We start from the raw sequence: 26,726 nt of genomic DNA on the forward strand, positions 1-26,726 counted from the left end.
TCACTTTGTATAAACATTTTATAGATCTCATATTTTTCAATGTAGGACTTGAATTTTCCTCAAGTGATTAACATTATACTAGTGTCTATTGATCTGAAACGCAGACTAATTCTTGAGCATCTTACATTATAAGTTTGTTCTATATAGTTGAGTTATGCGCAACATAAATTTTAATATGGTATCGAAATTTAAGATATGTTGAGTCACTTAGACCCCTCGAGTTATACTCAGTATCCTTGTTCATAGTGTGAGAGGTATGTATTAAGAATCATTAGATTAGATGAGATATGATATTGATAATGCTAGTTAACAATTCAACTAGTTGAACCGTACGAATTTGTTTTTTTAAAATTGGTGAAAATTTAACCAAATTCATTAAAAAAAAATAAAAATTGGACGGTCTCTGTTAGCATAGCTCAGTTGATAGAGACGTTGATATATATAGACTACTTGGAAGGAATATTTCTCGATGTTTTTTCTTCTGACCCCCCGTGTTTCTTTTATACCCCTGAATTTCCAATTTTGCCCTTACAAAAAACTTCGGTTTCTAAAAACCGGATTTTTTTTTGCCTTAAAAAAATTTTCGGTTTCTAAAAACCGAAATTTACACTGGGGTCGGAAGAAAAAACATCATATTTCTATCATACAACACCATCTGACTATTGGGCCGATACAAGCCCAATAATACAACCCAAGCCCATAACCCATTGTCCCAACCCTAGCAATCAAAAAATTCAGTAAAGAAGAAATAGAAAAACCCCACCCAGCAAAACCCCCGGTGATCGTCTCTCGGCCACACAACGATGTCCGCCGCAAGATGCTTCCTTCGCTCCGCCGCTTCTCGCGTAAATCTGGCTGCCGGAGCTAAATCTAAACCTACACGACCAATGTTTCGGATCCCAAAACAAACCTCAACTCCTTTTCGCATTTCCAGGTAACAACGTTCAAATTCAAATCCCTTGTATCTGTTTATGTTGCAATGATAATTTATTCGAATTTGATTTCAATTGTTGCGTAGATTACCGGTGGAAATGAGTTCCGGCGTTGAATCGTTGCTTCCATATCACACTGCAACTGCTTCCGCATTGCTCACTTCAATGCTTTCAGTCTCTCGCCACTCCTACGGTTGGACTCCTGAAGGTATTCAATTCTCTTCGCCGATATTACTGTCTTCCTATCATCGCCATTTTGTGCATGTTTAATTGCTTATCATTGCTTATTTTACGTTGGAATTACTTGTTATTCACAAAAACTTAATATATAGACCGGATACATCAATTATTCGATGAATCTGATAAGTAGACTTATAATTAAGGATGGAGGGGGTATATAGGATACTTGCACGATAACTATAATATATATCTACTTGGCTCTGATACCCAATGTTGGAATTTTAACAAGATAACCAACATTGAATTGCGAAATTAAATTTTACTACTTGATTGTGATTGTGAAATTAAGCTTGGAACTAAGTTCTTATAGATTTTACTTGGTGAATCTAATTGTCCTTGTGTTTTCCCCCCCGTAATTTGATGGAAGATTTAGTGTCTAGAATATAAGGGATAAAATGTTTTTGTTTGTCATTTTGATTACTTAATAATGAATTTAACCAGACTTACCTATAGCCAAATGCAATGGATTATATACGTTATGTAAAATTAAGAACCCTACATGATGCATTGAAATTTGAAGATTTCATTAAAAATTGAATTTTTGATACACTATGAAAGCCAGTGCAATTCTTTCATAATGACACACAATGCAATATTGCTATAATGGCCTAAGTTTATTTTTTCCTCTTTTTTACTTATGTTGCATTCGAATAGGATGCAAGCCTTTTTTTTTTTCTTTCTTAATGGTATAAATGTTAAACATGTTAGCTCGGTCGTTTTCTTTTTTTACATTTTCATTTTTACCTTTTCTGGATGGGTAGGTAAGGTTTGTGTCATTGATGAAAATGTTAGGTTTGGGTACATGTGACCAACAATATTTACTGTTCAAACATTTTCAATATTTTCAATTAGTCTCTCTCTTGCTCTCACAATGAAAGGATCTTAATTTTTTCCCCTTTGTAGGGCAAGAGAAGACTAGATGAAGATCGAGCATCAAAGATGGTGTGACATGGATTTATTTCAAATTTTAGGTTTTGAAGCGTTAAGAACTTGTCTTCTGTAGATTAGTGAGAGGATGAATTTTCTAAATTGAATGTAAAACTGGATTTTGAACACCATTCATAAAAATTGTTGTGTGCCTATGGTGCAATTTAATGGTATTTATTAGTAACTTCCCAATCACATTATTTTGCTTAACAAAGTGCTGTCATTTTTTAGCTATTGAGCAATTCACTTCTCCCTCTGTCTCCCTCCTTCTCTCCTAAAAGATCTATTATGGGTTGTGTTATGTAGTGCATTCCATATTTCAAAATGCCTAGACCTTTTATATAAATAAACATTCACTTAGAGATAATAATCTGAAGACCATACTGATTGATTGTATTCACTCAGATTGCAATGATGATGTATGATGAATGACAGAGGGTTCGAGCAAAGTTTTATGTAGGTGCGCTCTGAATAAGGTGTTCGAATAATTTTTTCTTTTGGGATTTTGAATTGTTCACATAAACTTTGATGTCAATGAGCATTTGCCGAGAATATATAAGAGGCGCTAAATTAGCAACAATCTCCACTGTATCATTTTGTAGACTGATTTCTAGATACAATTTGTATGATTTGGTTTTCTATTCAAGCTTGATGGATTTACTACTGTATGTTGTGTATTGCAATGAGTGTGCAGTTGAACACAGTATAAGAACATTGATTTAGTTACCTTAATGGTCCATAGAATTTGTGACTAACCTCAATGCAAAATGACATTTATGTGCTTTCCTGAGAATTCTGTTTGATGCAGTGAAAAAACATTAGTATGATATTGCAATGCTAAACTTAAGATTGTACTTGTTTGTTTGATATTAATCGCAGAATTTTAATTCTTGTTGACACAGATAACTGATATTATAATCTTGAGCAAGATCCTGGGTGCTGTAATTGCTGGCCTTATTTTGAATTTTTAGAATTGAACATGTCTCTGTAATAGGCACATTGTGTTCAAATCGAATCCTTCTATTTTTCTGCTGCAACTCCGAAGCATTTGATACATTTCTTCATTCTTTGTGCAACACCCTATTTTGACATGGCTGTTTTCTTGTTTAGGCTCGTGATCACATTTTGGGGCTTGGGGACTACCCGTGTTTCTGTCATTTCAACATGCTTTGCATTGATAGATTTTGTTTTGTATCTGAACGATTTGTAATTACGTTGGTGGCTGGCTTCTCTAATTACGTGTTTTAGTGTATGGTTTAAGTTTCTTAAATTGTTTCCTTTTTGCACTCTAGATGGATGATTGCTGTTATTGGGTGCGGTTCACTGCGCGAACTTTCCATGGATTTCAGTTTACTTTGTTAGGCCTTCTTAGAGGATTTTCTACTAGGTTGAATGTAAAACTCAAGAATTAAATTGTACAAGCATCCAGAGCTGGTACATTGATTAGGTATGATTGTTATTTTATTGAATCACCACTTCAAAATTTCTTTGCCTGCAAATCACAACAATTTATTTCACCCTGATACGGGAAAAGGTTTATTGCTTTAGTTTCGGCAATGAAATGCTGGTTTTCGATGTGATATGGGTATGGTATAGGCTATGTAGATAATCAAGACTAACACAAACAATAAAGACGTCGATTGGTTGGTTTGAATGATGAAGATTGTCTCTTGCAATTGACCAAGTAAATTATATCAGTAAAGTGGAATTTTTCTATAACTTTTTTTATCGGGTAGGATCATATACTTCAGTAAAACAAATTAAATCAGATGTTCCCAATGAAATTTTAATAAGATTCGACGAAACAATATCCTTAATGGACATGACACATGCATATTTGTGATCAAAATTCATACAATCGCTAAAAGTTCGTCACTTCGTCGTTGTAATGTCTATTTGATTAATGATCAATGCAATTAATAACTCGTGTGCATGTATATAGCTCTGTAGAACTAGCATTGATAGCGGCTATTACATTGAAAACCATACCATTGTGACATCAGACGTTCATCAAATCAATTTCAACGTTTCACCTTCAATTCTAACACTGCAACATCGAGTGTAAAAGAAGTATAATCTTGGAGAAAAAGAGTATAGCAAAATTTACAACGAGATCATATTTCACGTTTCTAACCATTTTCACGGAATAATAACCACCATATTCAAGTCATGATGTAGGATATATTCTGTCTATTTTACTCATTATACCTAGCTTTATATTTTTATGGCTTAACTACATATTTGGTCCCTTACGTTTATTTTAGGTTTCAATTTGGTCCCTTACGTTTAAAAAGTATCAATTTGGTCCCTTACGTTTATTTTAGGTTTCAAGTTAGTCCTTTCCGTTAGTTTTGTCACTAACACCGTTTGAACAGTACACGTGTCACGGTGTCCAAGTGCCACGTGTCAGTCCACATATGCAAATTGACTGCCACATGTGACAAAATTGACGGAAAGGACTAACTTGAAACCTAAAATAAACGTAAGGGACCAAATTGATACTTTTTTAACGTAAGGGACCAAATTGAAACCTAAAATAAACGTAAGGGACCAAATGTGTAGTTAAGCCTATTTTTATTCAATTTAAAGAAATTTATGCATTTTGAATCTCTAATATAGATCATCTAAAACATGTTCTAATTGTCGAGCTTTAAGATATGTTTGGATTGGTGGTATAAGAATGAGGTGTATTAACATCATTTTTTTAAAAAACTAACCATTCTATTTCACTCATTCCATCTTATACCGCAAGTCCTGACAGAACCTTAGTTTTGAAGGATTATAACATGTAGTCCTAATTTTTAAAGATAAAACTTGAAATTTAAACAATACCTTGAAAATTATCGATTGAAAAAAGAAAATTATCACTCAAATTTAGATTGCCCTCAACAGCACCACCCATTTGAATTCTTAGCAGTCCCTTCTAATTATTTTCCATTTTCATTACAATCTTTGTAACTAGGGTCGTTTTATTTTTCCAATTATTGACAGCTAAAGAGTTCGTTATACTGCTGAATGGCAATGCAAAAGAGATGAGTATTGCTATTAAAATAGAAATAAAGAAGTTGTTGAATGGAGATTATGGAGTAATATGGAAGAGTTTTAAAGCTAGCTGCTTACACGAAGTGGTCGATGCATTGTCCCAGGTACATGTTACAGGCACTCTGAATTTTTAGCTAAAACACAGTACAAGTATTAAACCTTCGAAATATTACTGCCAGTAATCAAATATGAATTTCAATCATGTCAAATGCAATGAAAAGGAAACAACATGCCGCTCAAATTAGTGAAGTGACAGGACATTCCAAAAGACAGGAGACTAGAACCAGCTTATGTTGCTGCTCTGTAGAGGTTACTACAATCTAATGGTCCTTACAGCGGCAACATCCTAGTTAGTATTCACTGTGTACTCTTGTTAAGAAGGCTGGTTGGGAGGCAACGAATTAAAAAAGACAACGATATCATAAACATTTTCAAATATAAACATATTTCTGTGACTATTCTTTTTCTGGTAAACAAAATCCAACATTCTCAACTCTTGTGATGAGTAGGATTCCAACTCTGAGCCAATTCTACGTGTACACACGTGTTTAGCAGTGTAAGAATAAACTGAAAGAAAATGCACAACAAAATTTGAAGAAGCATATTGATAATTACTTAATCACATTAAAACTATTATATTCTCCTTAACATTGTTCAAGTGGCAAACATTAACCCTAAAATGAAGTCAAGCATGTTAATTAAAAGGTAAATCCAGGCTAATTAAAGTGAAAATATGCTAGTTAAGTTTTTCCATAGCAGCATCCTGTAAACAAGAGAGATAGGCTGATATCCTCTTTAACTATGAATTATTCTGCAACAGCGTTCACATTTTCATGTTCAATAAGTGAGAGGTTGTTATCCTCTTTAACTTTAAATGTTGCAGGATCAGTGATCTCAATCTGACTCCATACATCATCAACCAGCCTCATGGATCCCTTAGACATGTCAATCTTTGCATTGCTGATTATCACAGTAGTTCCAGGCTTCATCAACTCAACTGCAAAGAAACAAAACCAGGCTTCCTCATCACACAACAAGTTTATTCCTTATACTAATTAGTACTAATAGGCATGTCAATATAAGCAATCAATAAAAACATGTCTTAGATGACTTCCATTGATGTTACAACGAGCCGCACGCAATTGCAGATAGTGCGACCTCAATGTCAATTGTGACTACATTGACAAAAAATCTTGATATCGCAATTCATAACGCAATCATATATATACCTTATTTTAAAACCCTGGTGCAAATGCTTGTGCATAAGGAGTGTAAGCTCCACAAAGAAAATAAACTAATTACGCAAAGTTTTGCTTATTAAAGAAGGAACAATTGAAAATGAAAACGAAAATAAGGATGAAAATTTCATAATATGCATAACAATTTTCCCTCCTAGCTAAAATTACATGACATGGAATCTCCATTTTCTATCTCCTAAATCCAAGGTCCCTACCAAGCATAAATTTTACACACTAGAGGAAGAAAAAAAAGTCTTAATTTGTGAAAAATTTCCTCCCTCTCTAAACTATTAATATTATCAGCATAGAGTTAGGTGTTCATTATCAATATAGATGGAGTTAAAAATTAGTCAAAAAATCAACAAAATTGTTGTTGCAGTAAAATAAGAACCCTAATCCCAAAACAATGCAGATCAAAATGAGAAAACCCCAAATGTAAAAAATTCAAAATTTCGACGAATAAAACAGAACCCATATAAAAAGTTTTGATTTTTAGAAATGGGAAATCAAAATCACATGAAAAGAAAAAGGAACAAGAAGTGAAATAGGACCTTGTTCATCATGAGCGTTGAAAATGATGGTGCCGGTTTCATCGCCGATGAGACAGTCGGCGAGTGTAGGAGAGCGAATAAAGCTTCTATCCTCAGGTTGTTCGATTTTTTGAGAGGATAAAACCTTAACGATCAAGGTGCGACCCTTTGTTCCTGGTTTCAATTGAGATACTTTTGTGAAAACGGGTTCTTTCTTTGCGGGTTTGTTCCATTCTTGTTGCACATACGATGATGATGATGATGATGCCATTGATTTTTCTTTGATAGCCAAATTCCAAACAAGAACTACAATAACGCAACAAGGATCATGAATGATGTGACCGGAGTGGGTACAAGGTTGTGTAGGGTTTAGAGAATGTGTGCTTGGGCATTCAAAATTGGTTTGTAGTTGTAAACAAATTTAATATTTGAGTAATTAGTGAATTTAGTTCCTAAACTATCATTCTCTCACCAACTTAGTTCCTAAACTATTAAAACCAACTAAAAGGTCTCTAAACTATATTCACATCCTTCAATTTAGTCTCTAAACTATATTCACATCCTTCAATTTAGTCCATCGGTTAACTTTTCCGTTAAGTGACTGTTAGTAGTCCCTAAACTATAAAAAATACTTCAATTTAGTCCTTAAACTATCTTAAAAAACAACAAAATAGTAACAACACTGCTAAATCATTACTGCTAAATCATACTGCTAAGTCAAATGACTGCTAAAACAAATAGTCTCTAAACTATAGTGTGAAATCAAATTCATTTTTAACATAATTCATTACTGCTAAATCATCATTCGTCTCGTTAACTACCTAGTAACACAAATTGGTTCACTACCTAGTAACAACACAAATTCATTACTGCTAAACTAAAATGAAACATTACTGCTAAATCAAGAAAAACCAAAAAACAAACTTAACCATAATTGAAGGGGGTTGAAGAAAAAAGAGTTGGTGATGGAGGACTAAATTAATCGGGTTGAGAGAGTTGATCGAGAAGAGAGATATAAGCGTAAAAGTAGCTTTTCGATTTTAGGGTTTTAAAGAACAGTTAAGGGGAAAAGATAACGGAGGACTAAATTGATGGATGAAAAATAGTTTAGGGACCTAATTGATGGATGAAAAATAGTTTAGGGACCTTTTAGTTGGTTTTAATAGTTTAGGGACTGAATTGGTGAGAGAGTGATAGTTTAGGGACTAAATTGACCGATTACTCTTAATATTTCTTAAATACTTCCAATCCACTGTGATTGGGAGGGGTTGAAACCACTTAATGTCAGAACTAATCTCCCTGAACGAGATTAAACCGCAGTGAAAAACAAAAAAAATACTTGCAATCATGAGTGTTAAATATAGGCATCTATTGCTTCAATTTCACAAACTAGAGTTATTTTTTTAATTGTAAGGTTTAATTAAAATATAGAATTTGTAATCATAATCTTGTTTTTTACTATTTAGTTTGTTTGAAGATGCCAAGAATAAAGGCTTCATATTACACCTAGAGTTGTTAAAATTTGCTAATTTGTATGAGTCAGTTACGCCAAACTCACAAAAATGTAGTTTTCGGACCTAAAATTTTAGCTAGAATTTTTCAGAGTTTTTTAGCTCGACTTGTAAAAACTCTTTTGTAATATGGGACTAGCTCGCATGGACCAGAGATAGTTTGTAGCCCGTACAAACCAAAACAAACCCTAAAATAATTAAAATTGAAATCGAAAATACGAAACCTTGTAAATATATGCATCTAGCGCATCCACTCAAAAATAATGAATCACTAATATTTTTTTGTAAGCATATCCTACAAGAGAGAATCCAAGTCATATATAGATGCATATGATTTTCTCATCAATATAATTGTAAGGGAATTGTTGTGCTTCGAATTTTGTTTGAATCGATAGAATATGGTGGAATGAAATAGACCGGTATGGAGTCCAATTTTATTGTTTCGCTTTCTAAGAATGAATAGACTAAATGTTGGAATATTTTATATTATTCAATTATTATATTCCAATAATTATTATGTGGGCATATATATTTATATTAATTATATTAGCTATTTATCAATTAAGAGCCTAAATTGATTAAGTGGTCAAATAAAGTTAAAAGGCTATTAGATTTCTATTTAGAATTAATTAATTATTTAATTAGTTAGATATGGGCTCAAATGGGTGGATGTCAGGATGGCCCATTTCGGGATAATGGGAACCCTAATGGGCCATCACCCTATATAAGGCTATGGTCCCCAATACACCGTACGAAAGCAAACACTCTTCTCCCCATCTGAAGAGAATCAAGGCATCAGGGTACCGGTTGAGGAAGAGCCAATCTAGCCGCCATTTCTTTGTGTTTCAGGATCACTGCTGAAAAGACTCATCTCCATGGATCCAGGTATTCCTAAAGATCAACTTGTCGATCCTATGATTTTATACATGCTTCCATGACTATTTTGTTTCCGCACTAAAGTATATGTCATATAATATGTTGATCATGTATATATATTTAATCTTTAGTGATTTAATGCTTACACTAAAGTGATACAAAACATGATTTCAATTCACCCCATCTATACTACCGTCTTCTATTTACCTTTTCCACAAGTTTGGGAAGCTTTAATATGTTAAGTGTTCACGTAATTTTTTTTAATTGTTTTTCTTGAATATGAATATTCTGCTATTAATATATTGAGTTTATGCTATTTTCATCTATTTTTACCATAGTTTTATGTTGACCATTTTGTCAGAACATTGATAGGGTGTTGGATATACAAAATCACATGGGGTAGAAAAAATAGAAATCAATATTTAGATCACTAATTAAGTAAGTTGTAGGATAAAAATATCTTTGATTATGATCAAACAAGTTGTAGGAAACTAATCAAGCAAGTTGGTAGAATACAAATCTCTTTCATTATGCATATTTTTCTTTGATATAAAACTACATATTATGAACATACAATAATTTCATTTTTGTGTTCATACAATATTCATTAATTGTAGATATGATCATACAATTTCAATTCAATTTCACACATATACTTTTAATGTACTAATTAGATAATCATGCAACTTGTATGAATTGATCATACAATTCGTTAAAACACATTAAAAATTGCTGTAAATATTTTTCATATAGAGCAACACCATTTTTTTAGTATGGTCCAAACTAATTATACTTTTCATCCAAAAAAAGTTTTTTAATATATAGGAAAACTTTTTTTTTTGTCAAGTAGCCTAGTGCTAGAAATTTCACTCTTACAGTGGATAAATGAAATGATCGGGGTTCGAACTCTAAACCCCTGCATATATACTGCAATGTCTCTACTAATTGGGTTAAGCTCACGGGACGAAAAACTAATTGTTTTTAATTGTATACGGATATTATATATATTTTCTATTTTGTTGTGTTGTTAGACTCTTTAAACCATTATCATTTCATCTCTGGAAACATAGGATGGTATTACAGGGGTGTCCTTGAGATTTTGTAAGTTAAAATTTTAGTATCTGTTTTCTATAAGTCGGGTAATTATAAATATATAATATGAAAGAAAAATTAAACATTATATCAATATTAAAAAGTTGACGTCAAATAGATTCAATTGTTAGAATCTATCTAATAACTTTTAATTCTTCAAATATATTTCACTATTAATATCATAAGAGTCTAAATTTTAAAAACAAATTGTCAAAAAAAATAATTAAAATTTAGTTATAATTATATGATTTACTTATTTTAACACACACGGATGCACGCACACACATAGACACACACGTAAAAAAAAATAGGTGTCATACGTGGTCGCTCCTCTTGAACACCCTATGAAACCTTCACGAGTATCGACATTTGACTCATAACACTAGTACAAATATGACATATTACACATCATGTTTACATCTGACGAGCATATGTCAGATGTAAAATGCTATATGAAGTAGTCTTTTCATCTGGCTTTAATGTCCACAGATGTGAAAAATAAATAGACAAGACTTTTTACATCTGGCTTCAATGTACCAGAAGCATAACTAAACGCGGTGGCAATCTTGTAATTATGGAAACAATATATAAGTCAATTAAGAGTAAAAAATAAAAAATAAAAAAAAGACATATTCGTTCAACTCAGAGTGAACCCGCTGCTCTCACGATGAACCCTAAACTATCTAACGCTAAATTCAACTTCTCTCTCACTCGATTCAATCGTTCATCACGATCTCAAATTCCCTCTCATCTCTCACAATTGAACTCGTCCTCTCTCTCTCTCACTCGAAATTGAACCATCTCTCACGATGAAACCCTAAGATTCTCAGGCGAAATTGAACAATCTCTCACTCGAACCTGGCCTCTCTCTCTCTCACACTCGTTCTCTCGAACTCCTCAGATTCGCCCAAACTTCATCGTCTTCTTCAGGTTCTCAAGATTCGTTCAAGCTTCAGGTTCAACATTCACTAAACTTGTGTTTTTTGACATGATTAGTGTTTGAGTTAATTTGATTTTGGATTAAAATTTGAATGAGAAGTTATTTTGTAGTTTGAGCTAATTAGGATTTTGATTTTGTAGTTTGACCTAATTAGGATTTTGTTGTTTTAGGTTATTTAATGGACTTGTTGATATTTTTCTATTTTCTTAGTTGTTTTGATTTTTGAGTTGAAATTGTGGTTGTGTTGTTTTAGCATGCTTAGTGTTTGAGTTAATTTGATTTTGGATTAATGAGTTTTAGGTTTTATAATCCTTTCATTCTTATTCAGATGAAATTGATGATGGATTCTATTATGAAATTTTCACAAATTACACTCAACAACTTGTTTATGTTTTTAATTTTTATTTCATTTAAAGTTTGTGATTTTTTTCAGGTTCATGTTTATAATGTACCAATTTACTTGTTCAAATGTCAATTTTAAGTTTGTGATTTTTATCTTCCATTATCATGTAGTCCATTTGTTACAACTATTTACATTTACTTGTTAAAATTTTATTATTCTATAACAGGACTCCATGGTATGGGTGGAAGCTTTGTTACCATTCGAAAATGGGGACCTTCTCAGCACCATTCACCAGGTTGGAATGGTTGAGAAAGCTGTAAGTAAATACCCCTGTCCATCTATCAATTGCTACCTGTTGATCATAGTCTGGCATATTATACATTGTTTAGTATATTGTGCTTTCCTCCTCGTTATGTTTTTAATTTTTATTTCATTTAAAGTTTGTGATTTTCTATTATGTACCATTTAAAGTTTGCCATCAGGCCTATGAGTACTTTGCATACTTAGCTTGTTTATTCAATGCATAAGTTGTTTTGATCAATTTATGTTTGAATTATTGTTTTGTTTTATCATATAGCATTATAGTAAGTGAAGATGATGTTCATTCCATCTGTGTCAAGGCATAATATTATCCATGTCTGCATGTAGTTGAAGTTATGCAGTTTGCTAGAGTAATCTTATTATCGATCTTGTGTTGGGTGGTTTGTTCTTCAATACACTATATGCAGGCTATTTTCTCTTTTCATTCTTTAGCTTCGAAGAATAATGCAATTTTGGGTTTCATTGTTTTTCACTCTGTGATCAATTTTGCAGAACAAAGATTGGCCTTTTGGATTTCTTGTTTTTCTTCTATTTACTATTGTTTATTTTGATTGTTGATGATCATCATGGAGAATTATTCAAGAAGTGGTGGTGTTCATGATTTTACTATGGCTTCAAGAAAAGCTGAAGAAACAAGTAAGTTTTAAATTTTCATTTTACTCCCAATTCATTCTTTTTTTTTATTATAATGTTACAATGTTAATTTGAATTTCTAAACCCTGAATGATATGATGATCATGTGGATTTGTGGGTCTCGTGCAGGTTGATGACACCCTCGACTTATTCAACGAACTTCAGTTGCAACATCAGGTGGTAGCTACAAAGACTAAGACGCTTCATGATGCATGTGATAGACTGATGTGGTTTTGCTATCTATCCTCTTAATCTCAGTTGTCTTTTTCTTGTTTTTCTTTTGTTTTGCCTGGAATGATTGTGAAAGTTACTATGGCATGTGGGTAATGGTTGCCCTTTGAATGTACTCTCTTGTTACTTTAATAATTGGCCAAATTATGTATATGTAGAACTAGTAAATTAAATTAGAAAACTGGTTACTGCATTTCCCTTTATGCATAGTTGCAAATATGAGTATAATAGAGTTACATGTAGGAATTTTGAATATAGAGAATCAAAATCCATCTACTCTCTCTTACACGAAAGAATCTTGATACCATGCCCATGTCGCGTAAAGGAATGACACATTGAAATCAAACTAGCTCATACGTATCTCTTATTTATTCATTCATCATTTGAACTCACTCACCATGTTTTTTTGCTTAATTTACTCAGTTGCTTCATTGCAGAGTTGTTTTAGCACCCTTGACAAGAAATAGATCCTACGGCAAAGTTCCTCAATCTCATGCTATCCTCTATTACTCTCAGAGAGCAGCTTGTTCTAATGGCGGTCTTCTCATAACTGAAGCTACCGGTGTCTCTGATACTGCAAGGGTGAGTAAATAATACTATTTGGTAGTATTGTAGTATCACCCAGTTTTCTCATAAGTGGGTACAACTCACTCATAGCAATAAATCTCAACCAAATGTTCTTTCTCATACTTAGTCAATTTAGAATTACACGAGGTTCCTATTGCCTATGTTGTACGATCACCCAATAGTTCACTAACTGAGGAAGATATTAAAAATTTCATTGCTAATCAGGTAAGATAATGGACAAGCTTGGTCTCTGACCATTAATGAAATTATGAGATCTTCAACCGAAGATATAATGAGATTTATATTTTTAATATTATATGAATGTAGAATTTAAGTGATTTAAAGTGATGATGCCTGAATGTAGAATTTAAGTGGTTCAAAGTATAAATGATTCAAAGTGATGATCTTGAAGCCAGATCTTTTTAGCATAAGGTCTTTTTAGCATAACACTAGTCTTGTTTGCATCTAAAATGTGCACTTTTTGTTCATTCTTTTCATAGTATAAACTAATTCTGCACTTGTAGATCTTGAAGGCATGTTAAATATGAAGATTCAAGATTTGGAGATCGTAGAGGAACGTAGAATCAAAAGAGCGGACAAACATGGAATTGTTAAATATGAAGATTTGAAGATTGTTATTTCATCCGAAACGTTGTTGTTCAAGTCACTTGATGTATGCATTCTTACTTTTTCTACTAGTGTCCTTTTTCCATTCTTACTTGCATTGTCAAGCTAGATCAGTGATTTTGATCCTTATGCATATATCACATTAATTACTCAAATGTTATGGTAGTTATAATCCTCTTTTTCCCTTGTAATGATGTTGAACTAATAAGTCGAAATTGGGCATATGCATTAGTTTTTAATCTGAGTGAAAATGCATAAAAATGGGGACTGTTTTACTATATTCATCTGCATAAAAATGAGACTATTTTGCTGTAAATTTCTGCATGAAAATTGGAACTGGTTTGATGTATTTTTCTGCATAACAACGGGACTGTTTTGCTATAATTTTCTGCATAAAAAGAAGGGCTGGTTTGCTGCATTTTTTTGCATAAAGGGAACTATTTTCTTTGTTTCTTTTCTGCAGAATTATGCAGGTTGCATGCTGCCAATTGTGCGGGCGCGCCACACCCTTCGTGGGGCGCTCGAGGCAGCAGCCTTTAGCTCACTTTGTGTTGCATTTTGTTCGATTTTAGATTATGTGGTATGATACTACCTGAATGTATGTTAATTTATATATACGAATTAGTTGATCATGTATACGTAATGAATTTTAGTCATGTATATATAAGTAAATATATATTTACATATTGTAGGTGTTCGATGATCCGACGTCATTAATAGAGGAGGAGCTGTATGAATTGTGAAACAGTTGGGCAACTTGTTTTCTTGACCTATATAATCCTTAGGTAGATTATGATGTTGCCGATGAGGCTTAGGAGCTAGCTAGGTTAATTTGTGTGATGTTACAATGGATTCATTAATTATGATGTTTTGAATTGTAATGACATTTGATATTTTGCTTGAATGTTGAATTGTATGACATTTGGTATTTTGGATGAATGTTGAATTTTAATGACATTTGATTATATTATGTAAGGGTATTTTGGTTGAATGTTGAATTGTAATGCTATTTTGGTTTTTTTTAATTACAAAATAAGATTTAAAATATAAAAAAAAAATGCAGGATTTTGAAAAAAAAAAATTAAATAAAGTTACTATTTCACATCTGGTGACTTGGTCAGATGTAAAAGGTCCAATTTAATTAAAAAAAAATTGGTCAGCTGAAACACGAGAACAGAGGTAAAAGGGGACACTTTTACATCTGGCGAATGTCAGATGTAAAAAGCGTAAACTTACTACTTCTTGTACGTCTACCTCTGACCGGGGTCAGATGTAAAATGGGGTTTTGGCCAGATGTAAAAAGTGTTTTCTGTACTAGTGTAATATGTTATTATTATCAATCTCAACGGGTTGATAAACCAATGTAAGCATCTTAAAGTTAAATGTTAAAATCAGTAGTATTAGAAAGAATTGCGACGAATAAACACTTTCTTCACTCCAACTTCAACAATTTGATAAGAGAAATATATCTGGATACTATGTATATTATGTCTGAGACATTGTACATTGCAATCAAAATCAGCACATACCTAAAAATATGTACTCGGTGACTGCAACATGTAGATCAACTACAACCGTTTTTCTCCCTCATAAACGTGATATGAGCGATGGCAATTCCAAAACAATTCCGCGTTTTCTAATGTTCCTAATATTATAGAAATTGGAAATTGTTCATATTTGCACAAACATTTGCGCAGCAGTAAGTAAGTTGATCTATGAAATTATAAAACAATTTACTAAAAACACGGAGAACCATTTGTATTAGGGCCGTTTTATTATTACATTTTATAGTTTTTTTGGATCTTATTATTTCCAATTTCATTACATTACAATTTGTACAATGGAGGTGAGGATCGAACCTAAAACACATACTACTCAAATCTCTTACCACTAAATTAAACATAGTAGCTCAACCCTAGTAGCCCGACCGTTTTATTATTTTAATTGTTGACCGTAACTTTTTTTTTTACAATAACAAACTTAACTTATATCATTAATAATATCAGTAGCTATACAATTTGGCATCAAATCAAACACACGAGGACTAGCCGTATATAGCCACCCTAGCTAACTTATGGGCTACCATATTAGTTTGTCTCCTAGAGAACTCAACCAACGAGTTTGAAAATAAGTTTAGTAAACAAGATTTACAATCTTTAATAATAAACCCAAAATAAGATAAATCATGTGTTGTCTCGTGTTGAAACTATCGACAATGCTCTTAGCATCCAAATTAAAAATAACATTGTTCAGCCCCAATTTACCTACCTATTTGATTGCTTGGAGTAAACCAAAAGTTTCACCTTCTTTGACCGTAAGTTGGGAGGCGAAGCACAAAGTTTTGGCTCTAACAAATGGTCCATCATGATCTCTCAGACAAATGCTTATACCTACTTTACCATTTACAAAAGCTACATCAATATTACACTTAATATTACCATAAGGCGGTTTCATCCACTTAACTACCTGCGGGAGAGAACTTGTAGTATTTGTAGTTGTATGCTTTAAATTTGTCCATTGCCATTGATTGAGGAACGTGGCAACACGTTGATATATCGTTGTAACAACCTCATCAACCCCATCCCATAACTTCAAATTCCGACTCTTCCATAAACTCCACATTGTCGTATACCACATGGAACTAGTACCACTTATTTGCATCTTTCGCAATTCCTTCTTATTATTTCCATTTTTTAATTGTTGACTTGTTAAAGTATGCGTTAAGCTTGGGTGAGAAATATGTTGGATGTCTCGAGAAAGGGACATGGAGCAAGAGAATAACCAAATTCAAATGTTTTATCAATTGTCACCTTAGCTCAACGGTAGAGCGTGTGAATTTTAGCCATGTAGTCCGTGGGTTTGATTCACATAGACGGCTTGTTGGGAAGTTTGCACCATGTCACAAAATTTTATAAAAACGGCATTCATTCAAATCATTGATAGACTATACAGAGCAATATAAATTCAAAATCGCTAAAAGCATAAAATAAAAAGAAACAATTTTTTTTTTTGGGGGGGGGGGGGGGGCAGATGTGGGCAGAATTGGAGAATGCATATCAGAGGATCTGAATCCACAAATGACATGATAATTCAGATCAACTTGTAGACAGACTCTACAGCTGCAACTGCATACTACGATTGTAAATTACCCAATTTTTGGTTTACTAGTGTTAAAAGGTGGCTGGTTGGGATGCTTGCCAAGAAAGGGATTAAACAAGACAATGATAACATAAACATAAACATAATTATGCCAATATAAGCATAAGGACACTAATATGTGCCCAAAACATAATTATGCCAATATTCTTGTCCCGTACGCTTATGTTACCAATATAAAAATAAATTGCAAGACAATGGACAAGAAAATTTGAAGAAACATATTGATAGTTATATTAAAACTATAATATTTTTCTCAAGTTCACTGGATACACTTAGATAATAGTAGCAAATACTGACCACTTAACATTGTTCAAGTGACATAAACTTAATCCTAAAATGAAGTCAAGCATGTTAATTAAAAGCAAAATCCAGGCTAATGAAAGTGAAAATGTATACGCCAGTTAAGTTTTACCAAAGCAGCATCCACTCTGCATCGCAAACAAGAGAGATAGATTGTTGTCGTCTTTAACTATGAATTATTCTTCAACCGCGTTCACCAATTCATATTCAATGAGAGAGAGGTTGTTATCCTCTTTAACAGTGAATTCTGCAGGATCAGTGACCTCAATGCGCCCCCATTTGTCAACAGCCAGCCTCATTGATCCCTTAAACATGTCAATCTTTGCATTGCGAATGATTACAGTATTTCCAGCCTTCATCAAATCAACTGCAAATAAACAAAATCAGACCTCCTCAGCACATAAATTCGTTCCGTATACTAATTTTAGTGCCAATATCCATGCTAATATAATAAAATCAATAAAAACATATCATAGACAACTTCCGATAAAAGAAACCATTGATGTTGCGAAGAGTTGCAGTCAATTGCAGATAGTGGTTACGGAGACAAAAAATCATGATATCACAATTCATATCGCAAGCAAAGACCTTATTTTAAAACCCCTAATCCTTATGCATAAGGAGTGTAAGCCCCCCAAGGAAAACAAACTACTTACTCAAAGCTTTGATCAGGGCCAATCCATCATAATTGATCAGGCCCAGAGCACCCCCAATGTTTATCCATATAGTTTAATCCATCTGACTTATTAGATAGGAAGGTTGGGGTATGACAGAAGGTACCTAAGCCACCATAATACGGATGAGACCTACATAATAGGCCTCATGGGGCACGCCTCAGGAGAAAAAGGTGGAGTCAATTGTTCCCTCACCACTATGGAGATATTATCGCCCTAGGCAGTTGGGGAACTCATATATATATAGTAGTAAGGTATTATTATCAAGGGGGACTATCACTTTTAACATAATCAATAAACCCTAAAAGCTTGAGCTCAGAGCATCAGAGCATTTCTGATCAAGTGTTAACCTAAAACGGTACTTGTAAGAACAAAAGAATATATGATTGAGAATGAAAATAAAGATCAAAAAGCATTTTCTGGTCACATACATATCTCTTACTATAATCATATACAATTTCATAGTCCTAATCCCATTTTCCTTCCTCTCTAAACTTACATGACATGACATCTCCATTTTCAATATCTCCCAGGGTCCTATCAAGGAACCATAAATTTAACACTCTAGAGGAGAAATATTCTTATTCTAATGGAAAAAATGTTTTCTTTCCAACCCTTATTTTTAATTAGATAGAGTTTGGTGTTCATTATCATTATCAGTATACATAGAAACTTAATAAACCATCAATTTGGTCCTGAACTATCAATCTCTCGCCAATTTAAATCCTAAACTATAGAAATGTACTAAGTAGTCCTCAAACTAAAAAATCACAAAATTGCTGATGAAAGGGGATCTAAAACAAACATTAGATTGATTATACAATTAAGTGAAGAAACCTTATTAGATCCAAGTAACAAGAGTAAAATGAGTGTAAAAATCAGCAACTAAAAACCTAGTTAATACTAATTTTGATTTTTGGGATATAAAACAACAAACCTAATCCCAAAATAACGCAGATCGTAATAACAAAACCCCAAATGAAAAAAATTCAAAATTTCTACAAATAAAACAAGGAAAATGCTAAGCATGTTAAAATAAAAAATTTGTCTCGAAATACGTGCATTCAATACCTCAAAAGTATAAAAAGTTGTCTTTTCAATATAAATTTTATTTTTTATTTCCTTTTTAGGTAAGCTTAACAAGTGTCCCCGTCAACAAAACCCACATGAAAAGTTAAGATTTTTAGAAATGGGAAATAAGAAGTGAAATAGAACCTTGTTCATTACGAGCGGTGAAAATGATGGTACCAGTTTCATCACCGATGAGACACTCAGAGATAACAGTAGGACGAAGAATGTTGTTAAGAGAAGAGGAAGATGGTCTTGTTCCACCTTTTTGTAAGACAGTTTCTGAGGATAAAACCTTAGCAATCAAAGTGTGACCGTTTGTTCCTGGTTTCATCTGATCCACTTTTGTGAAAACGGGTTTTCTTTTTGCTGGTTTGTTACCAGCAGATTCTTCAACATTCGATGATGCCATTGATTTTGATTTTTGATGAATGATAATACTCAATCCAATCAAGAACTACTAGAACAACAACAACACAAGTATCTATCCACAACACAACAAGAAAATGGATTATCTTGTTCTATTTAAACAAAGTACCACAACACAACACTAGTTACTATTACTACCTACCTTTTCAGTTCTCCCATATTTGATGCGTTTTATGTTTTAGTTTTTTTTTTTTTTTACAAAAATTAATGAATCCATTGCTCAAACGACATGTCGTTTGCTATCCATCCACATGTCACGTGACATTTCTTAAACGAGCGTTTCAACTTTCAAGCCCAACTTTCAAGTAGGGCTGATTAGTAAGTTTTGGTTGGCTTTGGGGCCAAAAAACTTTAAGTGTAATTTTTCTTTTCCCACCCTATGTTTCTTGGAAAAGACTTCAAGTGTGTTTTCCAAATTTTTATCCAAATTTGAACTAGAAAAGCTTCAGAAAACGTGTTTCGAATTTTTTATACAAGGACAAAAATGGAGGGTGGGAAGAGAAAAATTCAAGTTTGAGTATTCCCCCCCACCCCACACACACACACTCTCTTTTATTCCCTCCGAATTTTTATTTTTTTTCCGTTAAAAATGATATTTAAACTCGGAAGCAGCCCATTTGATCTAAAAAAAATCATAGCCTGTACATAAGCGGCCCAAAAGTATTAACAAAAATAGGTAATTTCTTTTGCCACCCTCTACCTTCTCCGGTGTCCCTTGAATTTTCAAAAATATTATGTTAAAGTTCTATATAACTCAAATTATATTTTACATGTTTTAGTTCTAGAACTTGAACACCATAATACATAGCTAAAATTTTTAAGATTTTACGCACTTGAGTTCTATAAGTCGAACATGTAATTTAAAGGATCCAATTCTAGAACTTGAATGTTGGCTGTAGATATACTAAATTTTAAAATTTTACGCCTTCAAATTATAAAATTTAAACTAAAATTTCAAGATTTTACACGATTAAATTCGAGAACTTAAAACTTGTTTTGGATTCTATAACTTGAAACATAGTTTTACTTGGACAAATTTGTTTTCTTAAATTGTTTAATATCGACGTTCCCTGTGATTTCTTTGCCGATATAGTTGGCAATGAACCAAGCCAACTTGAGTATATTTCGAGACTCCAATTGATTCGTTGATCTTGATTCATGAACTAAATGAGTCAAACTTGAGTTGAAAATTAAATTTGTTAATAAATGAGCCGAACTTGAGCTATACATAGTTTGAATCGTGTGGTTCATCAAATGTTTTTTTCAAGTCATCTTGCAACTGATGTAAGATTATTAACAAATATTTTTTCTATCAGTTTTTTTTTTCCAATCATTTTATCATTCCTTCAACATGAAGCCTCCATTTCATTCTTTTCTTCAACCTTCAAATTGACATGCCTTGAACATATTTGCGCCGGCAGGAACCCCGTGAACACACCCTCCTTTTTTAGGCACTGTATCTGTATGTGAACAATGTCATCTCTATTATTATCACATATACATGTCATGGACCATGCATGTCTGTTTCTTACTCGGATGCTTTGACTTTTGGTTATAGCGTGTACAGTACATTTGATGGAGAAAGGGGAAATTGGTGCTTGTATATTGCATTCTTATTTCGTTTTCAATCGGTAACTGATTCACATTCATGTCTTGGTCTTTTTCCTCTCCACAGTACTGTGAACAATTTACAATCACATATGGACTCAAAAATTGTGGCCGGTGGACCTATATATAATTAGACAATTAAGTTATAATATGTTGAAATTTTGATCTCACTATGTGAGACTTATTGATCCAATTATAAAAATAAATTTCTGCATGATAAAAGACTTATCTCACTTGTACATGTTAATTAGACTGTCAAACAATATGAAAGCATACAAAATTACAAATTATTACTATAGAAATAATATTAGTATTAGCAGACAAATTGAACAGCCCTTTAACAAATCAATATATCAAAAAGATCAATATTCATCTTATAATATTTTTTTACCTAATTTAAAACTGGTGACTGGTGTCGAACACGTCATGTCAAAGAGGAAGTTGTTGGTGGCGGGGTTACCTGCAAACCATCATCAAACGCTAAAGTCAATAAGAAACGTGAAGTGAGGTATATATAATCATAGGAAGGAGCATTTCTAGATCGGAGCAAAGCAGTTATTGATGAATGACGAGGACGAGGAAATTACAATATCTCATAAAAGGCAATTAATTAAGACTTTGATTGTCTAGACATATGTTACGAATTTGAGATATGGTAGGGATGTCATGCTCCTAAAGTGGGCTGATTCTAATATGAGTTGCTCATCGAAAAAGCACCATGAAACCTAGCCAACAGAAGATCCGGAAAGAGGTGGTGTAGAGGGCTGACGACGCTTATCAGACCTTCTAAAGGGCCTCTACATCTAAAAAGAAAGGTTTGAAAAAGGAGAGATGTGGGCAGCGAGTCAAAATAGGGATATTAATTGAAATTTTATAGGAAAAGTATTATACGTAAGATAATTACACTTGAATGAAAGACAAACGAGCAACAAGTTGTGTCGCTACCCCTTTTTGGATGGCAAAACCAACTCTTTTAAACAATACATCCTGAGACCTAAGAGACGCCACATTGCTATGTATGACTCTTTGAACTCTTTTCAAAATAGTCACAACCTCTGGTGCTAGAAAATCGAAAGTGTCAAACGCAAAAGGTATAAATACATGTTGATTGTCTGGTAAGTGTCAAATAGCAAATAAAATATAATTCTCTTGTAATGATAATTTTATTATTTACATATAAAATGTATTATATATTTATTTGATCGTGATTCATATAAAGATTTTAACTTGTTTATTTGCTCACGATTGTTATTTAAAACAATATAAAATTATTTGGTTACTTATTTAAAAAAAATTATAAAATTTAAATTAATATAAAATAAACACTAAATGTACCTTTAAGACATTAAATGCACAAATTTTAAAATAGAATTTCTTTTGTTACCTCATCCGTCCCTAATTATTATAAACACAATTTCAAAGATAAAATTTATTCTTAAATATAAGTCCATTTTCAATTTTCCTAAATACATTTATTATCACTCTTCCAAACATAACTCTACTTTGCACTATCAACTTTTTTTAATATACGTATAAAATGTCGATGAAGGTTTATACAAAGGAGCGGAGAGAGTAATATGCTTTCTTAATATTTGAAGACATTTTTTAACATTTTCAAAAATAAAATTAAAATCGAAATTAAAAAAGTCCATACATACCTGCATCAATTAATGTTAATGTCATGTCATCTCATGATAGATAGTCTTCATAGCCTTGAAGAGTCAAGACGCGTTATTATGCGCGTGTCCATTTTCTCTTGTTTATTAAAGATAGAATAAATAAAAAATAACGCCGCCGCATATTGATTTTCCTTTGTCCACCCCAAATGCTTGAGCGTTTCTTTCTCATTCATGATTCATGCCCCCACAAACATTAGCAGCCACCCACTATCTTTCTTTCTTCTTTCCTTTCAATTCAACCAACACTCATGACTCATCACTCACTCTTGTATTAGATTAAACTATGAAAAATGCATATTAATACTCTCTCCGTCCCAAAATAAATATTCTCTCGGTCTCAAAATAAATGAAGTGTTTGAGCATTATTACATTTGTTGATGTATAACTTTAATCGTTAATATTTTTAATTATTTATTATTAAAAATTGTATATTTTAAAATACTTATCGAGACAAATCAAACATCTCATATGTTACTATTTGCATGTATATATTAGTAGAAAAATAAAATAAAATTAGTTAGCTCATATGAATAGCACGCTAAGTCAAAAATATGTCATCTATTTTGGGACGGAGGGAGTAGTATATAATATGATTCAGATGTCAATTCTAGTATCAAGTGGCATCAACTCTCCCGAGATCACATTTGCGAAAGATCGAATCCTAATCATCCATGTCAAATTTACCATCAATTATACATTCATATAAGTAAATTTAATAAACTTGAAAGAAACATCACTTAAATATACTCTCTCTGCACCACAATATAAGTCACTTTAGCCAAATTATATTCTCTCTGTCCCATTTTATAAACATTCTTTGACTAAATGCATTATTTATATGTCTTGTTTTGACCGTATTTTTAAAAAAATATATAAATGTAAATATTATCATATAAGAGAGAATTAAATATATTTGTAATGAAAAATATGCATCGACATATGTGCCGTGGTTAAAGAGTTCTTATATTTTGCACGGATGAAATATAAATTAAGAAATATAATTAATGTTGTATGAAAAAGAGAAATTATGAGTTAGTTTACAAAATTGTCCTTCATTAATGGTATAAGAAAGATAAATTGAAAAATTGAAAGAAAAAAAGTAATAAACATTAAAGGACATAATAAAAAAACTAACATTAAACGTTTCATTGTTAATATAAAGTGAGTTATAATTTAGTACAATTTTTTTCTTTAAAATAACATAATTTGGTAAGGAGGAATGAGTAATTCAACTTCAACTAAATTTCGACATATGGGAGTGTTCACATTAAATTTAGCTATTTAAATCCAACTAGAATCGAGTTACGCACGCGGCAAGGCAGAAGATTCCGCCGACAACTTTTCTACGTACTCCATTTTTATTTAAGTAATCTTTTACGTTCATTTTCTATAATTAAAAAACAATTACTACTAGTATTAATGCTTTTATTTAACTATGGCATTAATAAAGGGGTGTTGATTTCTTTCCATTGCGGAGCCATCGAGTAAAAAGTTTCCCATATTCCGACAAATGGCTACCTAATTCCGTGCGCATTAAAATGACCTCCCTAGTTCCACTTTATCTCGGCATATTCCACTTTATCTTACCAAATAAACAAGCTACTCCACCGTCAAAAGAAAGAATAAAAAACTTTACTCCACAAGAAGAAAACAACAATAATTCAAAGAGAAAATCCAAAAATAAAGTTTTATTTTTCAGTTAAAAAAATCAACAAAGTATTTTAAACTCACTATTTTACCATTAAAAAAATAATATTAACATATATCTCATAGTAATTGTTAAAGAGACAAATACGAAAATATTTTCTTAAATTATGTATTTAATTTTTTAATTTTTTGATCATTAAATATAAAAATTTAAAATTATACATTTTTAGCTTTTAAAAAGTTAAGTCATAATTTTCAAGAAGAATATTTTTGTATGTTAATCTTTACGGCACGTGTGATCTAAGAATTAATAACATATTTGTTGATTAATTTTGAGTTAAATTTTACACAAATATATTAATTTTTGTTGATTAATTTTTTGTTTCTATTTTACAATAGATGAAACATATCACAATCCAAAAAAAAAGCACAAGATGTTGATGAGACGAAACATACTCGTTTGTCTGCCTACTACATGGACAACCCACATTCCACGTAATTGGATTAGATGCCTGCTATAGTAATTTACACACATGTCCACCAACACAACATTACATAGTCAAATTCATTCATTCTTGACTCTATGTATCCACACTTTCTCTCTCTTTATCTTATTATAAAAAGAATTTAATTTTTTATATTTATATAATGTTTGATGTATTTAGCTATGAAGCACGGATACGGACACGGACATCGGACATGACATAAATACTGACACGTCGATATCGATAAAAATTTGGAAAAATGACATAATTTAGTGTAATCATAAGTATCGGTGTCGGTGTCGAACACGGATACCGACACGTGTCCGACACGGACAGGCCTAATCTGAGGAGTGTTGGTGTTTCCTACGTATTTAGTTTATAATATGGACCAAATACATCTAACATTCTATGAATCTAAAAAATAAGTTTTTTCTTATAATAAAGATCGGAGGAAGTAATTGATTAATTAATTTTGCTTATAAAAAAATTGATTAATAAATTTCCTTCAACACATTCATCATATCATATCATATCATCATGATGGTCCATACATAACATACATACCCATCATATACTACTCCCCTCTCCTATAAAAAAGCCACATTCTCCTCATCACTCTCATATACTTTTTTCCATCTAAAAACATTTCCCAAATTGAACAAGAAAACGGAAAATAGTATTTACCAAAAGTTAGTTACGTTACTATTAACATCAATATGGCGCCGAAGGTTAAGAGCGGTGGCGTTAAAGTAAACGCTAACGGTAACATCAATATTAACGGCGGCGTTAAGGAGGCGCATTTTAGAGGAGTAAGAAAGAGACCATGGGGAAGATACGCCGCTGAGATCAGAGATCCAGGCAAGAAAAGCCGCGTTTGGCTCGGAACTTTCGACACGGCGGAAGAAGCGGCGAGAGCTTACGACAGAGCCGCATTCCAATTTCGCGGTCTGAAGGCTAAAACAAATTTTCCTTTCAATAATATCCAAAGTCCTAGCCAAAGCAGCACCGTTGAATCTTCCAGCCGTGACCGTGACGCTGCCGCCGATTCTTCGCCGCTTGATCTAAACTTGGCTCCTGTTCGGTTTCCGTTTCAGAACCGGTATACTCCGATGCCGGAGGTTAATCAGACGTTTTGCTTCGATGATGTTCTACGCGCCGGCATGGTGAATTACGGTTATGCGACGGCGACTGCGATGGCTGCGGCACCAGTGCAGAGTGATTCGGACTCTTCGTCGGTGATTGATCTGAACCACCACCGTGATGACGGTGTTAAAGGTGTTAGAATTTTGGATCTGGATCTTAACTACCCTCCTCCGGAATATACGCTATAAAACAGAATAATGAAATTTCGGTTTTATTTTTATGAATTTCTCTTTATTTTTTATGAGTAGAGAAAAAAACAGAAACAGAAGCGTATGATGAAGAATGAAATACAGTATGTGTGAATACAGAGTACTACATAGACGATTGTTTGTGTCTATTTTTTGCGACAGAGAAACTAGTGCGGTTTCAATCTGTTGTTCCCAAATTACTATTTTAAGAAACTTTTCTCCACTTTTTCCTTTTTAGCTTAATTGTAATGGTTTTAGCTTGGAGCCAAAGTATAACTGAAATTGAAATTAACTCA

At 32.6% G+C, this 26,726-nt stretch overlaps 5 protein-coding genes across 13 annotated transcripts; 3 read left to right on the forward strand and 2 right to left on the reverse strand.

The window, feature by feature from the left end:
* Positions 1 to 724: 724 nt before the first annotated feature.
* On the forward strand, positions 725 to 3,568 carry LOC123899532 (protein NUCLEAR FUSION DEFECTIVE 6, mitochondrial-like). Of its 9 annotated transcripts, none has more exons than XM_045950689.1 (4): positions 725 to 934; positions 1,019 to 1,140; positions 2,505 to 2,559; positions 3,210 to 3,568. In XM_045950689.1, exons 1-3 carry the CDS (start codon positions 804 to 806, stop codon positions 2,522 to 2,524), a joined length of 273 nt encoding a protein of 90 aa, XP_045806645.1. In that variant the 5' UTR covers positions 725 to 803; the 3' UTR covers positions 2,525 to 2,559; positions 3,210 to 3,568. The 9 variants fall into 9 exon arrangements, 7 of the variants coding, with proteins under 7 accessions (XP_045806645.1, XP_045806647.1, XP_045806649.1 ...); XM_045950691.1 differs by having other exon boundaries at positions 3,392 to 3,568; XR_006805658.1 differs by having other exon boundaries at positions 726 to 934; positions 2,505 to 2,575.
* A 2,177-nt stretch (positions 3,569 to 5,745) lies between these two features.
* Positions 5,746 to 7,326, reverse strand: LOC123897987 (uncharacterized protein At4g28440-like). The gene is made up of 2 exons (XM_045948830.1): positions 6,931 to 7,326; positions 5,746 to 6,138 (listed from the first exon to the last, which is right to left on the reverse strand). Exons 1-2 carry the CDS (start codon positions 7,178 to 7,180, stop codon positions 5,948 to 5,950), a joined length of 441 nt encoding a protein of 146 aa, XP_045804786.1. The 5' UTR covers positions 7,181 to 7,326; the 3' UTR covers positions 5,746 to 5,947.
* A 3,964-nt stretch (positions 7,327 to 11,290) lies between these two features.
* LOC123897988 lies at positions 11,291 to 14,708 on the forward strand. The gene is made up of 7 exons (XM_045948831.1): positions 11,291 to 11,344; positions 11,898 to 11,987; positions 12,565 to 12,628; positions 12,755 to 12,852; positions 13,294 to 13,438; positions 13,948 to 14,096; positions 14,514 to 14,708. The coding sequence occupies exons 2-6, from the start codon at positions 11,938 to 11,940 to the stop codon at positions 13,963 to 13,965; spliced, it is 375 nt and encodes a 124-aa protein (XP_045804787.1). The 5' UTR covers positions 11,291 to 11,344; positions 11,898 to 11,937; the 3' UTR covers positions 13,966 to 14,096; positions 14,514 to 14,708.
* A 2,708-nt stretch (positions 14,709 to 17,416) lies between these two features.
* On the reverse strand, positions 17,417 to 19,847 carry LOC123897986 (uncharacterized protein At4g28440-like). Its single transcript, XM_045948829.1, has 2 exons — positions 19,399 to 19,847; positions 17,417 to 17,876 (listed from the first exon to the last, which is right to left on the reverse strand). The coding sequence occupies exons 1-2, from the start codon at positions 19,661 to 19,663 to the stop codon at positions 17,686 to 17,688; spliced, it is 456 nt and encodes a 151-aa protein (XP_045804785.1). The 5' UTR covers positions 19,664 to 19,847; the 3' UTR covers positions 17,417 to 17,685.
* A 5,722-nt stretch (positions 19,848 to 25,569) lies between these two features.
* LOC123899061 (ethylene-responsive transcription factor 4-like) lies at positions 25,570 to 26,726 on the forward strand. Its single transcript, XM_045950115.1, has one exon. It carries the CDS (start codon positions 25,816 to 25,818, stop codon positions 26,428 to 26,430), a length of 615 nt encoding a protein of 204 aa, XP_045806071.1. The 5' UTR covers positions 25,570 to 25,815; the 3' UTR covers positions 26,431 to 26,726.

This window comes from Trifolium pratense, linkage group LG7, assembly GCF_020283565.1.
Source record: "Trifolium pratense cultivar HEN17-A07 linkage group LG7, ARS_RC_1.1, whole genome shotgun sequence".
NCBI classification, from domain to species: Eukaryota; Viridiplantae; Streptophyta; class Magnoliopsida; order Fabales; family Fabaceae; genus Trifolium; species Trifolium pratense.